The sequence below is a fragment of the Martes martes genome (genome assembly GCF_963455335.1).
Source record: "Martes martes genome assembly, chromosome: 18".
Lineage (NCBI taxonomy): Eukaryota > Metazoa > Chordata > Mammalia > Carnivora > Mustelidae > Martes > Martes martes.
In genome coordinates, this window is record NC_137906.1 from 38,761,836 (window position 1) to 38,777,507 (window position 15,672).

Consider the following 15,672-nt stretch of genomic DNA (forward strand, 5'->3'; position numbering starts at 1 on the left):
CCAAATAAATACATAAAATGTTTTTTTATTTACTGCAAGGGGAGCAACAGAGGAAGGGGGAGAAGCAGGGTCCCCACTGAGCAGGGAGCCCAATGCAGGGCTCAATTCCAGGACCCCGGGCTCATGACCTGAGCTGAAGGCAGACGCTAACCATCTGAGCCACCCAGGCGCCCCAATAAATAAAATCTTTAAAAAAAATAAAAATGATATCTTTCTGTATCGCCATGTACAAATAAAATGCAACTGTTTTGCAGGCTGCATAGTATTCCATAGTATGGAAGTTCCAATTTTTTTTTTTTTTCTGAAGACTTTATTTACTTGTCAGAGAGAGAGAGAGCACAAGCAGGCAGAGTGGCAGGAAGAGGCAGAGAGAATCGGGCTCCCGGCTGAGCAAGGAACCCAATTTAGGACTCAAGCCCAAGAGCCCAAAGGCAGCTGCTTAACTGACTGAGTCACCCAGGCGTCCCCCAAATGTTATTTAAAGTTCCTTACTCTGGGTCACTTAGACGATTTCCAGTTTCCTGTATTTGCAAGTCATTTATACAAACACCCACCTTCCAAGCATCTGCTTTAACAATTTGCTGGAGGGCGTGAGTCAAGACGGTTCGGGACCACTGCTGAAGTGGATGCTCTTAGGCTCTCTCTGCTGGTCCCCTGGAAAACTGCACTGAAAAAAAGGAACTTGAAAGTCCCTTTTTAACTAGGTGTGGACTTAGAGCGTTCTTCTGTCGCCCTCTATTGGCAAAGGCTAACATCAAGTTGGCTGGCAAAGGAGAAAGGCTCTAGTACCACAAAGCGGGAAAAATGTGTGTATTGTGGGCTGAGAAATAATAAATAAATAACTGGCACACTTACCATATATTTTATTGGCCAGTGCCAGTAGATGACAAGTTATTTGCATTCAATTACATGGAAACTGACCACCCAACAGCACTTTTCTTTCTTTTTTTTTTCCCTGAAAGTATTTATTTTTCTAGCTAGGAAATATAATCTATAAATAATGATTTTTCATTATTTTTCTTTCTGGAAAATTTGTATTCATTTCCGGAATTTATACTCATTATATTCTTTTTTTTTTTTTAAGATTTTATTTATTTATTTAACAGACAGAGATCACAAGTAGGCAGAGAGGCAGGCAGAGAGAGAGGAAGGGAAGCAGGCTCCCCGCCAAGCAGAGAGCCAGACGCGGGGCTCGATCCCAGGACCCCGGGACCATGACCCGAGCCGAAGGCAGAGGCTTTAACCCACTGAGCCACCCAGCCACCCCTATACTCATTATTTTCTGATGCTCATATTAAGGAGCATTTATTCTCATTTGCAGCAAAAGAACTACTAGCTATTCCCTAATATCACTTTTCTCCTATAGTAAGAATTTTTCAACGGGCACATAGCCATTCAGAATAAGGAGTAGGGGCGCCTGGGTGGCTTAGTCAGTTAAACTGTCTGCCTTTGGCTCAGGTCATGATCTCGGGGGTCCTGGGATCGAGCCCCATGTAGGGCTTCCCACTCAGCAGGGAGTCTGCTTCTCCCTCTCCCCTGCCCCTCCCTACCCCAGCTTGTTCTTTCTCTCAAAGTCTTAAAAAGAAAAAAGAAAAAAAAAAAAAGAATAAGGATTTCCCAGCCTCTCCTGCAGCTAAGCATGGCCATGTAATTAAATTGAAGGTGATGAGATGTGAGTAGACATGATGTATGTATTTTACTAGAAAGGGATGGGTCCTGTCTTCCTATTCTCTTTTTCCCAGCTGCTAATAGGAATTTGGACATAGTGGCGTGGACCATGCAGACTTAAATACCCAGAGGTATCGAAGCAGTAAGACAGAAAGTGCCTGGATTCTTGATGATTGTGGAGCCACCGAACTAGGCCTGGGTTTATACCCAGGCAGTGACGTGAGAAAGAAATAGATACCATGTTTAAACTTCTGCTGTATTGAACCTCTATTACAACCAGAGTATATACCCTAATGAGATTACTGCCTAATAAGAGTTTTTTTCATTAAAAATAGAATACAGCGGTGCCTGGGTGGCTCAGCGGGTTGGGCCTTTGCCTTTGGCTCAGGTCATGATCCCAGGATCCTTGGATGGAGCCCTGAGTCAGCCTCCCAGCTAAGCAGGAAGTCTACTTCTCCCCCTCACTCTGTCCTTCCCCCCCCGACACTGTGCTCTCTCTCAAATGAATAAATGCAATTTTGAAAAAAAATAAAGCAAAGCAAAAAAAGAACATAACGGGCACCTGCAGGGGCTCAGTCAGTTGAGCGACCAATTCTTGGTTTTGGCTCTGGTCCTGATCGCAGCATTGTGAAATCAGCACAGCATCGGTCTTCGCGCTTGGCATGGAGTCTGCTTGGGATTCTCTGTCTCCCTCTGCCCCTTCCACTTGTGCTCGCTCTTTCTCTCTCTTAAATAAATAAGCTTTAAAATATAGAGCATAGGGGCGCCTGGGTGGCTCAGCCGTTAAGTGTCTGCCTTCAGCTCAGGTCATGATCTCAGGGTCCTGGGATTGAGCCCTGCATTGGTCTCCCTGCTTGGTGGGAAGCCTGCTACTCCCTCTCGCACTCCCTCTACTTGTGTTCCATCTCTCACTGTGTCTCTCTCTGTCAAATAAATAAATAAAATCTTTAAAAAAACAGAACATAGGGGCGCCTGGGTGGCTCAGTGGGTTAAAGCCTGTGCCTTTGGCTTGGGTCGTGATCCCAGGGTCCTGGGATTGAGCCCCGTATCGGGCTCTCTGCTCAGCGGGGAGCCTGCTTCCCTTCCTCTCTCTCTGCCTGCCTCTCTGCCTACTTGTGCTCTCTGTCAAATAAATAAATAAAATCTTTTTAAAAATTTTTTTAAAAATTTTAAAAACCAACAGAACATAAAAGTAATTATTTTTATAATTTCTCTCATGGGATATTAGATATTCAGAATTTCCTTGTCATCCTGACTACACTTTGGTAGTTTCACTTTTCTAGGAAATCATCCCTTTCATCTACAATTTCAGATTTATTAAGATAAAGTTGTACGTAGTATTCCCATTTGGTTAACATTTAAAAAACCAGCATGTATGAAAATCCTACTTCTTGTTTTGGGATTATGAGATAGCATTTGAATGGTAGCAGCAGGCTAGGAAGAGCCAGGGTCCCTGTTGACTTTGTGGGTTCCGGCTGCCACATGAGTTCCACCACAAGCTGCCTACCTCTCTATTATTTGTAGTGGAACTGACCCTGATTCACTGCCTCACAGGGTTGCTATAAGGATTACGTAAACGAGCCCAGCACTAACTCTTACACAGAGGAAGAGCTCAGTAGTGAGTGCTTAGTCCCAGGCAGTGGGCATCGCCAGGAACCTGTCACGGGGCATGCCCACAGGAGCATAAGGTATAGGAGAGGTGGTGGGATTTAGGCCCTCCAGGCACTTTTTCCACTTTCCCCTGAACATCTGAGCCCAACTTGTTCTGGTCAGTGGCCTGTTGGATGGTAGTATTAATCTTCATGACTGGCCTGGAACTTTCTTAGCTGAAAACAGAAAAACTGGGGTCCTCTAGGAGATGACAGAGGTGCAGGCCACGGAGCACTGTCTTTGCAACCCAGGCAAGAAAGCCTGAGGGACCACACATCACAGGCTGGCAAAGGATCGCGAAGATGAAGGTTGGATCATCTTCATAACCTCCCTTTCTCCACCCTCTGCCCTATACCAAGGAGAAACCTCAGACCACAGCCCCTGGCAAGTCTCACCTTCTAGCACCTTCCGAGCCCCTGCCTGCCTCCTGCAGGCACCTCTCACCTTCCCTGTACATTTCATTTCAGCTCCCGGTACATCAATCTCTTCTTCCTGGCAGGGCCTTTATTCATTCTGCTCCCCTTGCTTGGAAGGTTCTGCCCCCAAATCCTTGTAAAACAGCTTTTTGTCATTCTCCAAGTCGCAGCTGAAATGTTCCCGCCTCGAAGCGGCCCGCTCTGACAGTCGGTTCCTATCACCCTCCAGCGCCTCACCCGTCCCTTCCTTTCTGGCGTTTGTCTCTACTTGAAAACAACGTGTGTCACTTATCTGCTTATCAGTCTCCCTCACCGGACCGGAAGCCCCTAGGGCAAGGACCTCGTCTGGCTTTGTCACCGCGTACTCCTCAACGTTTGGCCAAGAACCTGGAAGGCAGGCATTCATGTGACAAACGGATGAGTGAAAGCAGCAAAGCCCCACTGCACGTCCCGCCGCCCTTCACCTGCCTCCGCACGCCCCCAGGGCCACCCCCACTCCCCCCGCACTGGCCACCTCCGTTTCCCCAGCTCCTCACCCCTCCAAGAGGACCGCGGCCTCCCTCCCGGCTCTCCCCAGCACCACTGTCGGGCCCTGCTCCGGGGCTCGGAAGGTGCTAGAACGCCGGCGGGAGCTGTCCGCGCGCCCGCCGAGCTCCAGCGCAGCGGCCCCGAGGGCTGAGAGGATCCGGCTCCCCGACTTCCCAGCCAGCAACCGGACGCCGGGGCTGGGACCTCGAAACCGGAAGCGGCTCTGGCCGCGGCCCCCCACCCCCGCCCCGCGTCCGAGGCCCCTCTAGGACCGCAGGAGGCTCGGCATCTCGGTGGTAGGCCCAGGGCCGGCTGTGAAGGCTCGAGGGTTGGCGAAGTCAGGAGTCCGCCCCGCGTCGTTGGTCCCTTCGGCAACTGCCACCGGGCAGGAGGGAAAACGCAAAGCATCAAAGCGGAGACTTTCGGATGTTGCGGGGCAACCGTGCCGCTTGGGGAGTGACGGGGAGAAAAAGGGTCGGGACTGGACGGTTCTGCTGGACCCCGCCCCCTTCCCGCCCCGCCCCCTGATTGGCTAAGGGAGGAGCTGGCGGGGCGGGGCCTCCCGGAAAACCATCCTCGCCCCGGGAGGCCCCTCAGGGAGGAAGGCCCTCTTCCGAGCCCCGCTGCAGCGTCACCGCCTGGCTTCCCCGCGGAGTCACCCAAGTGCGGGAGACGGCCCCGGGCCGGGGAGGGCAGCAGGGCCAGCTGGGCCCTCAGCCCCTGCAGCAAGGACCCGGGCGGTGCCTTGGGCCGCACAGGAGCGGGTGGGCAGCCCGCGGGGAATATTCTGCGCCCCTCCCTCGCCCTCGCCCTCCCTCTGACTGCGAAGACTTAGGTGAGGTGTGAGCGGCCAGGTGGGGCCTTCCAAGGCCGAAGCCGGGAGGTCCGATGTGAGCAGAAGCCGGAAAGAAGCAGGCCAGCGACACCAAGACCCTTCCCTGGCGTCCACCCAGAAGTCAGCTACCTCTCCATCACCCACCAAGTCGCGAACACCCTTCGGCCTCACACTCTAGGCCCTTCCACGACATCTCCACTACCCCCGCTGTCTTAATGGATCTTGCCAAATGTTTACTAAATTGCCAAGTTCCATTCATAAAATGTTCTCTCCAGTTCTACCCCAGAATGGTGGCCTCTGTGTGGGTCTCTAGGGATATGTGGACTGAGACCCACGGGGCCCTTGGAATCACGTTCTTCTCCACGGTGCTATGAAAAGGGGAAACGGTTTCTCCAGGTCTCAGTTCCTCAGAGGCCAGAGTGGAGTCTTTAAACAATCCCCTGGCTCACTCCACAGACCTGAGTGGTTCAAGTCCTGGGACACTGGCCATAAAAGCCCAAAGAAGTGGGGCACCTGGGTGGCTCAGTGGGTTAAGCCTCTGCCTTCGGCTTGGGTCATGATCCCAGGGTCCTGGGATCAGGCCCTGCATCGGGCTCTCTGCTCAACAGAGAGCCTACTTCCTCCGTCTCTCTCTCTGCCTCTCTGCCTACTTGTGATCTCTCTCTCTCTGTCAAATAAATAAATAAAATCTTAACAACAACAACAAAAAAACCCCAAGGAAGCAAATGCATACCCACTGTGCAAATAAGCTAGTACCAAGTTTAGTAAGTGTCCTTTCTGCCTCTTTTCATCAGAAAACAAACTTCTTCTGGGGCGCCTGGGTGGCTCAGTGGGTTAAGCCTCTGCCTTCGGCTCGGGTCATGATCTCAGGGTCCTGGGATCGAGCCCCGCATCGGGCTCTCTGCTCAGCAGGGAACCTGCTTCCTCCTCTTTCTCTGCCTGCTTCTCTGCCTACTTGTGATCTCTGTCTGTCAAATAAATAAAATCTTAAAAGAAAAAAAAGAAAACAAACTTCTGGAAGCATTGTGCCTGCTTTAGGTGCACAAGCCCCCCTCAGCCCCTTGCACTGAACCAAGCTGAGAAATTCCATTTCTGAGTGACCAGAGAGCCATGAAGACAAGCTGAAGGGAGGAAACAGCTTTCTTTCTCAGGTCTTCAAGAAGAGCCATCTAATTCAACCAGTCCAGCCAGCAACCCGGCCCTAGATCCCACTGAGACCTCTCAGGCACAACCAAGTTCTGCACGGGTTCCCACTAGTCAGCAGCTTCCTGGCATCTGGCTGAAGACCTGCTCTCCAATTTGCCATCTTCGGCTGAGGCCAGCACCCTTGAAGGTCGAATCAAATCTATTTTACCCTTTTTGGACCACCCCACCTCATAACATGCACTAGACAGCCAGTAATTGTTGCGTGGAAACGGGGGTATTCTTTACACGACGAAATCCCCGGACCTAAACCCCAGCTTGCAGCTCTCTGGTTGTTGGCTAAGTTACTGGTGCTCTCTCTCGGCTGTTTCCGCATCTATAAGACTAGGACAGAGTCCACTGCTCAGAGTTGTAGAGACTAAAAGCGACATACACACAGCACTTGGCCCCTCAACTAGCAGTTATGACTACTGTCAGTCCCCTCTCCTGCTCGAGCTCCCTTGGGAGCCGGGAGCCAGCTAGGGCTGCAGCCACCCTGCCAGCCCCGTGACCCAGGCAGGCAGGTGGAGTCTCAACGGCCTCCCACATGCGGATGTCCTCAAGGTCAGTCAGTGTCAGAACCAAATGTCATCTTGGGAGCCAACCTGCAAATCTTGGATAATAAGCAGGCTGAGCCCATTCCTCCCCAGGGAAAAAAAAGGGGGGGGGAGGGGAGAAGAGGAAACAGAAGTACAGAGATCAAAAAGCAGAAGGCTAAGAGTAAAAGAGCCAGACAGGGGCAGGTAGGGCAAATCATAAAGGACATGTACAAAGAGGCCAAGGAGGTGAAAAGTAGCAGGGAGAGCTGGGAGCAGCCTCACAAGGCACCAAGGAGGGACAGTGGTCCCTGGCAAAGGGATGAATCCTCACGGGATTACAGCTGGGCCCCAGTAGAAATGCATGGAAAATGTCCAGTCACAAAACAGGCGCCCAGTGCCTGAGACAGGAGACAGGGAGGGTGGCAGAGCATGAGTTCCCAGCTGGCTCAGGTCTGCTCCAGCTCCCAAACGGAAGAGCCGAGAGAGGGTGCTGGGCTCAGTGGGTCATGCCCCCGCGACAAGAGTGATGGCAGCAACAGCAGCAGAGCACCCCTCCACGCGGATCCACGGTCTCACAACTGGCTGGCCGGGTTCAGGTTTGGAAACCTCTCTGTGCCCAGAAGCCTTTGCTCGTTGACTTCGGTGCCGGGTGCTCTGGACTGGCCCCAAGTCAGGTCAAGGCGGGGAAGAAGAGTACCCAAGCCCCCAACGACAATGACTCAGGGATGCCTCAGCCGCGCTCACCACCGGGGCCCCACGAGACCGAGCACAAGCGGTGGGTGGAATTCCAAGGCCTTTAATTTGTAGCCCGGGCGCCCTTGCCTCGCCCTAGCTCCTGTGTTGCCCTGCCCCGCCCCATGCCAGCGCCCCCCACTCCCTTCCCACAGCCCCTCTCACGCCGCCCTCGCGCATCTCCCTCCCCGCTCGGCCGCCTAAGTGGGCGCAGGCGGGGGTGCGGCCAGAGCCCCCGCCGCCCCCAGCATCAGCATGGCCAGGGCCTTGGGCCCCGTCGTGTGGATCTTCTCGTGCCGGTGCAGGTTGGAGCGGCGGCTGAAGCTCTTGGCGCAGAGCGGGCAGGAGTAGGGCCGGACGCCGCGGTGGGTGCGCTGGTGGGCCGTGAGGTGGGAGCTGTGGCTGAAGCTCCTGCCGCAGTCGAGGCAGTGGTAGGGCTTCTCGCCCGTGTGCGTGCGGTTGTGCGCGATGAGGTTGGAGCGCTGGCTGAAGCACTTGCCGCACTCAGGGCACGGGTAGGGCTTGACCCCGGTGTGTGTGCGCTGGTGGGTGACCAGGGCCGAGCTCTGCGTGAAGCACTTGCTGCAGACGGGGCACTTGTGGGGCTTGGCACCTGTGTGCGTGCCCTGGTGGGTGACCAGGTCCGAGCGGCGGGTGAAGCGCTTGGCGCAACGGTCGCACACGTAGGGCTTCTCGCCCGTGTGGATTCGCTGGTGCTGGATCAGCGTTGAGTGGTGGCTGAAGCTCTTCCAGCAGGAGGGACAGGTGTAGGGCTTCTCACCCGTGTGGATGATCTGGTGCTGGATGAGGTGTGAGCTGCGGCCGAAGCGCTTGCCGCAGTCCGTGCAGGTGTAGGGCTTCTCACCCGTGTGCGTGCGACGGTGGGTCACCAGGTGCGAGTGCCAGCTGAAGGCCTTGCCGCACTGCTCGCACTTGTACGTCTTCTTGCCAGCGTCACTGTCGGGCACCAGGCCCTCCTCTCCACTCTCCGGGGGGGCCGTCTGCCCCTCTCTGGCTTTCTCTGCGAGGCTGGCGTTGGGGGGCACCGGTTTTGCCGGCCTCTCCTGCAGGGGACCCGGCTGCCCACCGTCTCTGGCTGGCCCTGAGCTCTGGCCACTGCCGGCTTGCTGCCCGCATGGCAGGACGTCCCCCGGGGCTCTCCCCACCCTGCTTCTCGAAGCCTTTGCATCCCCCAGGGCTGCCAGGGATGGGGCCGGCTCCTCCTTGCCCGCCTCAATGGCTCCTGGAGAAAGAGTTTCCAGCAAGACAGAGAGAGACTTCCGTGAGAAACCCAGGGGAATTCAGGAAAGGAAGGTAAGAGTGAGGACCCTGGAAGGAAAAGCCACCACCCCAGCAGGGCCGGCAGCCCTGTCCCTGGCATGGGTCTGCACCCCAGGCAACAGAGAGTCTGCGCTGACAAGGGGCACCGGGAGTGACGGCAAGGAGCCCACGGCCCTGTGCCACAGCACCCGCCCACCTGTCACCTCTGCACACACCTGTCTTCTCCCTGTCGTCTCCCATCTGCTGGCACGAGCTCGAGGCCTCACCCTTGCCCTGTCCCTGGGAGCCCCAGAGAGGTCTGCTGAAGGGAAATCCTGCTGAAAGAGAGACACAAGATGCTGTGCTCAGTTGTGGAACCCCCAGGCTGCACAGCAGGAGACAACCCCCCCAAACGAAGAGGCAGAAATGGGGAGGCAGCTCTGCAAACATGGAGTAGAAAGATACAAGCTGAAAACCCGCGTGGGGTCCGGAGTCCAGCCCTCGGTAGGACACTGTAGGGGAACTGCCTGACTTACTCTCCTCAGGGCTGAGGTAGACTCCACCTCGTTTCCCTGAATGAGCCCCAGAAGCAAAAGGAGAGGGGCCAGGTGAGGTCAGCTGCTGATAACCCCCTTTGTCACACAGGCCCCCAGCTGCGGGCCCAGCAATGTCTCCGGGCCCGCAGCTCTCCAGACCAGAGGCAAGAAGGGCTCCTGGGGGAGGGACAGTGGTGGACCGAAGCCCAGGGGAGAGCCCGGGAGAAGAGGCCAGGGGTGCCGACTGCCCAGAAGTCAGGGATCAGAGGCCCCCGGTCAAGTCCCCGGGGGCAAGGGCCTGGGGCTTCTGGTCAAGTCAGAGAGCAGAGCGGCCCGGCCTCCACGCCCCCATCCACACCGTGCAGGAAGAGAGGAGCGTGTGGGACCCGCCCCGGGGTTTCAGGCACTTGTGAGGCTAGCCGTGGGGCTGCGGATGGGTGCTGAGTTCCCTCTGATCTCCCAGGACATGCCTGGGCCTGCTGCTCTGGGCCGTGAGGAGTGCTAAGATGGGCGGTGAGCAAAGCCAAGATAATTAAAGGAGTGAGCTGTCCTGACTCCGAAGCCCACCACCGAGGTCAGGGCGGAACGAGCAAGCCCCCAGCTCCCCCAGACTAGCAAGGGTGCCCCTGACATGTACTGACAGACAGACAGACAGACTGAACACATGACTGAATGGCAATGAAGGAATGAGCACCAGAAACTCCCCTAAATTCTGCCAACAAAAACAGGGTCTGAAACGGAGGAGTTGGGGTGCTGGGACTTGATTTACCATGAGAAACAATGAGGGACCCAAGGCCCCTCTGAAGAGAGGACAGGCCCCTCGGGCTGGATGTGACAGCTCAGGGTCTGGGGGCCTGGAGAGATCAGCTGGCACCAGGACCCCCACGCCCCGGCAGAAAGCCCCAATAGGCAGCCAAGCTCCGCGCACACACACCTCTCAGGTGGGGCTTGGAGGAGCAGGACGGTGGGAGCAGCGGCCCAACACCTCAGGAGGACTGAGCAGCAGAAGCTCAAACCCGGCGCTGCCCGGTGCGGCGGCCGCTCGCCACGAGGGGCTACGGCAATTCAAACTTGACCGGTTAAAAGGAAATCAAGTATCAGCCCAGGTACTCCAGCCGCATTTCCGGTGCTGAGCAGCCACACGTAGCTCATGGTCCCCAGGTCAGCACGGAGCGTGTGTCTTTCACCAGGGAGAACAGAGCGGCCCATGTGGATGGTGAGAAGCTTAAGCCCAAGGTGGAGGGAGGAGGAGAGGACGGGGTGACAGGACGGCCCCACCTCCGGCATCGGGCCTCAGAAGCGGCCACCCCAGCACAAGCTCGGGCCCTTACCCAGGGACAGTCCGTTCCTCTTCTGCAGGACGTCCCTGTAGAAGCTTTGCTGGGCATGGTCCAGCCGACCCCACTCCTCCCTGGAGAGGTACAGAGCCACATCCTCAAAAGTCACCGGCATCTGCAACACAAAATGCCCACTCTCCAGGGCACGCCGGGACACCCTGGGGGTGGGGGGGGCAAATGGCTCCAAGATGAGGGCGGCCCCCGCCCCGGGCCCCCAGCCCACTGCCCCAAGCAAGGCCTATGCTCGCATCTGACGGTGAAGCAGGTCAGCCGCCCAAGGGGGGCTTTTTGGGGGGGGTCGGGGTTGTAAAAAACACAGCAGCTGTGTACCACAGACGGTAAGACACAAAGAAAAGGCCCTTTCTGGCACCACAGCCAAAGCTCAGGATGTCCAGGCGCGCCCCTCCTCCAGCCCCCAGATCCAGACAACGAGGCCCCGTCTGAGATGCCGCTCCTTCATGTCCTTGTGCTCTCCATCCAGCCGTGCACCTGAACGGGGACACTGACCTGGGACCAGGCGGTGAGCAGCGCCGCAGCCATCTGGCGGTCTCTGGTCCGCCCCTCGCGAGCGAGCACAGGGATCTGGGGGGAGGGGAGGGCTGAGAGAGCAGAGAGGTCCTCAGGGCGGCCACCTCGCCCTGCTGGGCCCCGCTGCTGCCCCTGAGCGGACCCCAGGGGACACCACAGCCGCCCCCAAATCCACCCCAACCCGACCCAAGAAGAGGGTCAGCAGGCTCTGAGGCAGCGCAGGAGCGGCCCCTGAGGGGCAGGTGGGCAGACATCTGGGCATCTCCATGGCAGGAGAGCTCATGCCCTGCCCCCCTGTGCTATGAGCCTCCACCTCCCCCCACAGCTGCCACCCACAAAGAGCCTCCCTCCACATCCTTCTCCATCCCTGTCCTCACCTCCACCAGGCAGGAAAAGAGCCTTCTCCTTAGAGCCCTGGCTTAGGGACACCCAGCTCGGCATTCCCGGAGCCCCATCCCCCTGCCATGCCCCCTCGGGGTGTGCCTCTTCTGGCTCCCTCTTGACGTGCGGTGACTCCCGAGCGGCTCCCACAGGCACCATCTCCTCCGACTCAGAAAGCATTTCTGGACAAGGATGCCCATGACCCGGAACCTAGGAACGACAGCCCCCATCAGCACCTGGGCAGAGAACAGGAGACCCAGCCGAGCTCCGCACCCGAGGGTCCTGGCAGCGGCCACACACACCCAGATCCAAGGCACAGCCTGAAGAGCGGCCCTTGCTTCCCTCTGCTGGCCCTGGGGACCCGCACGTCTCCGGTTTACCGGCACAAGGCCGCGGCAGCCAGGGAACGAAGGAAGGAAGGAAGGTTCGAGGTCGGGCGAGGGGCAGATGCCTCTGCTCAGTTCCAGCCTCGTGCCTCCCACAGCAGCCTGGCCTGTTCCTGTTCAACACTGGGGAAACCGAGTGCAGTGGATTGAACGTGTCCCCCCGGATTTCATGTCACTCGGAACCTCAGAACATGACCTTATTTGGAATAAAGGTCTTCGCTGATGTAATTAGTTAAGGATCTTGAGAGGAAATCATCCCACATTTAGACTGGGCCCTAAATCCAATGACTGGTGTCCTGATAAGAGGAAAAGACATGGAAACACAGAGAAAGCCACATGTATATGGAGGCAGAGCTGGGGGACAGAAGCCGCGGGACACCTGGAGCCGCCAGACCCTGAGAGGCAGAAGGAGCCTGCTCGAGGCTGGGGAGGGAGCCCTGCAACACTGCGATCCTGGCCTCTCAAACTGAGGGAACAAATTCTGGTTGTTACACAGACACAGGACACTGTGATCCCGGCTCAGAGGTCAGACAACGGCCCAAGGTCAGAGAGCCCATTAGGGCTTGGCGGGAAGCGGAACTCTAGGGTAGCCGACTCACAAGTCAACGCCAGAGCCACCATTTCTTGGAGATGACAGGGAGGTATCATGTGGCCTTGGGCCATTTCCAGCCTGACTCAATGTGGAGTTTTGGGCTTTGGAGAGAAAAGCCCAAGGGTACCACTAACGGTGCCAAGGTCTGGGCCCACTTCGGTCCGACAGAGGGAAAACCTCCCAGCTCACCCCTTCAGCACCACCCACCGCGATGGCACTTCCAGCGTCTCCCCACTTCACACCAGCCCCAGCTCCAGCCCCTGGGATGGGGAGGAAGAGCCTTTGGAGTCAGGCAACGAGGGCTCAAATCCAGGCCGGCCGCTCATTAGCTGCTCAGCCCCGAGAAGGCACCACCTTCCCACAAACCTTGGGGGTTTGGGGAACTCTCCCTGTGCTGGCCTCCGCAGTACAGGGACCAGCCAGGCTTCTCCCTGTGCCACCTCCACCTCCGTCAACGTCGGGGTCTCAAAGAGAAAGACCCTCAGGCCAGGGAGCCACCTGGGCCAGGCAGCCTCCAAGACTCAGCTGCTCTGCCTCATGCACAGATAACCCGTGAGAAAGAGCTGTGCGCTCTGGAACATTCTGGATAAACACAGAGTGGAGCCAATAATTATTACTACTCCTCTCCTGTGTGAGCTGAGGGGCTCCAACAGCGGCAGAGAAAGTCAGGGACACGTGAGGCCCACTGGGTGTTACAAAGGCACCGTGGACGCGAAAGCAGACAGTGCAGGCGCTCCTCTGTGCTTCTGTGGTACGAAAATGGGACAACCAATACAGACGGTCCCTGGCTTACAACGGCTCAGCTTAACCAGTTTTCGACTTGACAACGGTACAAAAGGGATATCCATTCCACAGTAACCGTACTTCGGATTTTGAATTTGCATCTTCTGCTGGGCTAGTGATCTGCAGCTCGGTCGTCCCTGGGGACGGAGGCGGCAGGAGCCGCAGCTGCCGGTCAGCCACGCGGTCACGAGGGGAAACGACCCACAAACTGTGTTTCTTTTTCAGTACGGTCGTACTCACCACTTCATTATAGAAGAGGCTTTGTGGGAGGCGATTCTGCCTGACTATGGGCGATGTTACGTGTTTTGAGCACATCTGAGGGAGGGAGATTAGGCCATGATGCTCAAAAGGTTCCTGTGTTAAATGCATTTTCAACTTCTGATACTTACAATAGGTTTATCGGGATGTAACCCCGTCGCAAGTCAAGGAAGATCCGCACTTGATTTGTATTTGAACCTACACCCCCTGGAAATGCTAGCTGAGGTGTTAAAGGTTTCTCTGACCTAGGTTCTAGTTGCTGTGGATGTTTCTATTTTCTGTGTTATACTAATTACCTCCTCAGAGCCTCCCAACCACTTGGAACAGCCTGCAGGAACAGCAGGCACATGACAAATGTTTTACAGATGACACACCTGGTTCCCAGAGGCAGGGGACTTGCCCAAGGTCACACACCTGGCCACAGGTGACTCATGTTCCTTTGATTCCAAGCCCAGCGGCCCTGGTCGCCCCCTCCCCCGCAGGTTATAATTACACATGTGGGCAACAGGTACATGAAGGACTAGGTGCTTAGACCCAGACAGAGTGGAGATGGGGTCCAAAGCGGAAGGGAGGGTAAACTGAGGCTTCCCTGCGTGCTCTGGACGCCGTTCAGAGAGGAACCCCACCAGGAGGACGCCCCATGCAGCCTCCTTGCTATTTCGTATGGCCTTTGGCCGAATGACAACTGAACTCACCAGGCAAAGCAGAGAAGCTTGGTAGCTGTCGATTCCCACCACCTTTTCCAGCTCCCATCACCCCCGTCCACCAGCCCCGCACCCAGTGAGCCTGACTCTTCCACTGGTCTAGACACCTTGCCTGGAAAATCCCCTCCTGCTCCCGGTCCTTCCAGGGCACGCATTCCTTACCCAGCACCCTGTCCATACCTCTCGGGCTCTCTCCTTGTCCTGGGCAGCCCGGGGGCCTCCGCCGTCCGCAGACATTTCTATCTCAGAGGTAGGAAGCACAGCTGAGTCGTTGGCCAACCCCTGCCAGCTCTGGCCAGGAGCCTGGAAGCGCAGGAAGAAGTCAGCCAGCGTCTCCCGGGCACCTCTGAAGCCGTGTCAAAGTCCCCCATGCGGGACCAAACCCACCTGTGGTCCCAATCAGAAAGAAACCTTCCAGATGCCTTCCAGTGACCTCACTCCCTAGGATCGTTTTTGGTCCCTCGCTTAACAGAATGCTACTCTGTATCGTCCCCTTTGTGACTTAAGCCAGAACTCTGCATCTCTGAGAGCCCAGTTAGGGAAAGTCGGAGCTGACTCGGCGTCCGTCTCTCCTGCCATCAGGAGCCGAAAGGACTGCAGAGATCCTATAAACAGGTGCTGGGTGTGGCCACACCGGTCACAGCCAGCTCCGCGGGAGAATCAAGGCCCCACGGTCTCCCAGGCCCCGGACACACACACCCCGCGCTCGACCTGACTCGGCCCTGCCTGGGATGCAGAAACTGAGCAGCCCGAAACTGCAACCACCCGCCAAGTCCATCCTCCTCACGGGCCTGGACGGACCATATCCTTCTCCTTCCCGAACCTGGGTCCAGGCCCCCTTTTCTCCCCACCAGCCTGAAGCCTTCCACCTCTGACCCCGTCCCCTCCTGCCAGCTGACCACCCACAAGGATCTCGGGATCCAGGCACCCTCCCTGGTGCCCCTCTCACCGAGGCGGAGGCGGAGGGGGCACCTCGGGCGGTGGGGGGCCCCCTCCCCCGGGAAGGGAGACTCCACAGCCTGCAGCGGGCCGGGAGCCGGGTGGAGACTGGGATTAGGGACAACAGGAAGTCCCTCCCAGATCCCGTTCCCCACGCAGCTGCAGCCCTACAGGGTTCCTGGCTTTGAGGGTTCCGGGTCTGGGGTCCTGAGCGGAGCTGCACCTGACCTCAGCCGGGAGGTGAATCCTAAATCCTCACTGCCCGCTCACGATCGCTTTACCTGGCGTGCACTTGTGAAACCAGCAAAGCAGGGACGCCAGAACGGGGAAATACATTCTCTGGAAGGTTCTGACATTTGACGTTTCAAAGAGGGCACTGCAGCTTTCTCACAGAAGGAAGGGCACTCTCCTGGGGAGA

The 15,672-nt window shown here is 56.8% G+C and overlaps 1 protein-coding gene across 1 annotated transcript; it reads right to left on the bottom strand.

The window, feature by feature from the left end:
- Positions 1 to 7,595: 7,595 nt before the first annotated feature.
- Positions 7,596 to 15,385, bottom strand: ZNF205 (zinc finger protein 205). The gene is made up of 7 exons (XM_080830398.1): positions 15,265 to 15,385; positions 14,496 to 14,618; positions 11,589 to 11,802; positions 11,191 to 11,282; positions 10,678 to 10,798; positions 9,047 to 9,148; positions 7,596 to 8,793 (listed from the first exon to the last, which is right to left on the bottom strand). The coding sequence occupies exons 2-7, from the start codon at positions 14,550 to 14,552 to the stop codon at positions 7,751 to 7,753; spliced, it is 1,629 nt and encodes a 542-aa protein (XP_080686524.1). The 5' UTR covers positions 14,553 to 14,618; positions 15,265 to 15,385; the 3' UTR covers positions 7,596 to 7,750.
- Positions 15,386 to 15,672: the final 287 nt, after the last annotated feature.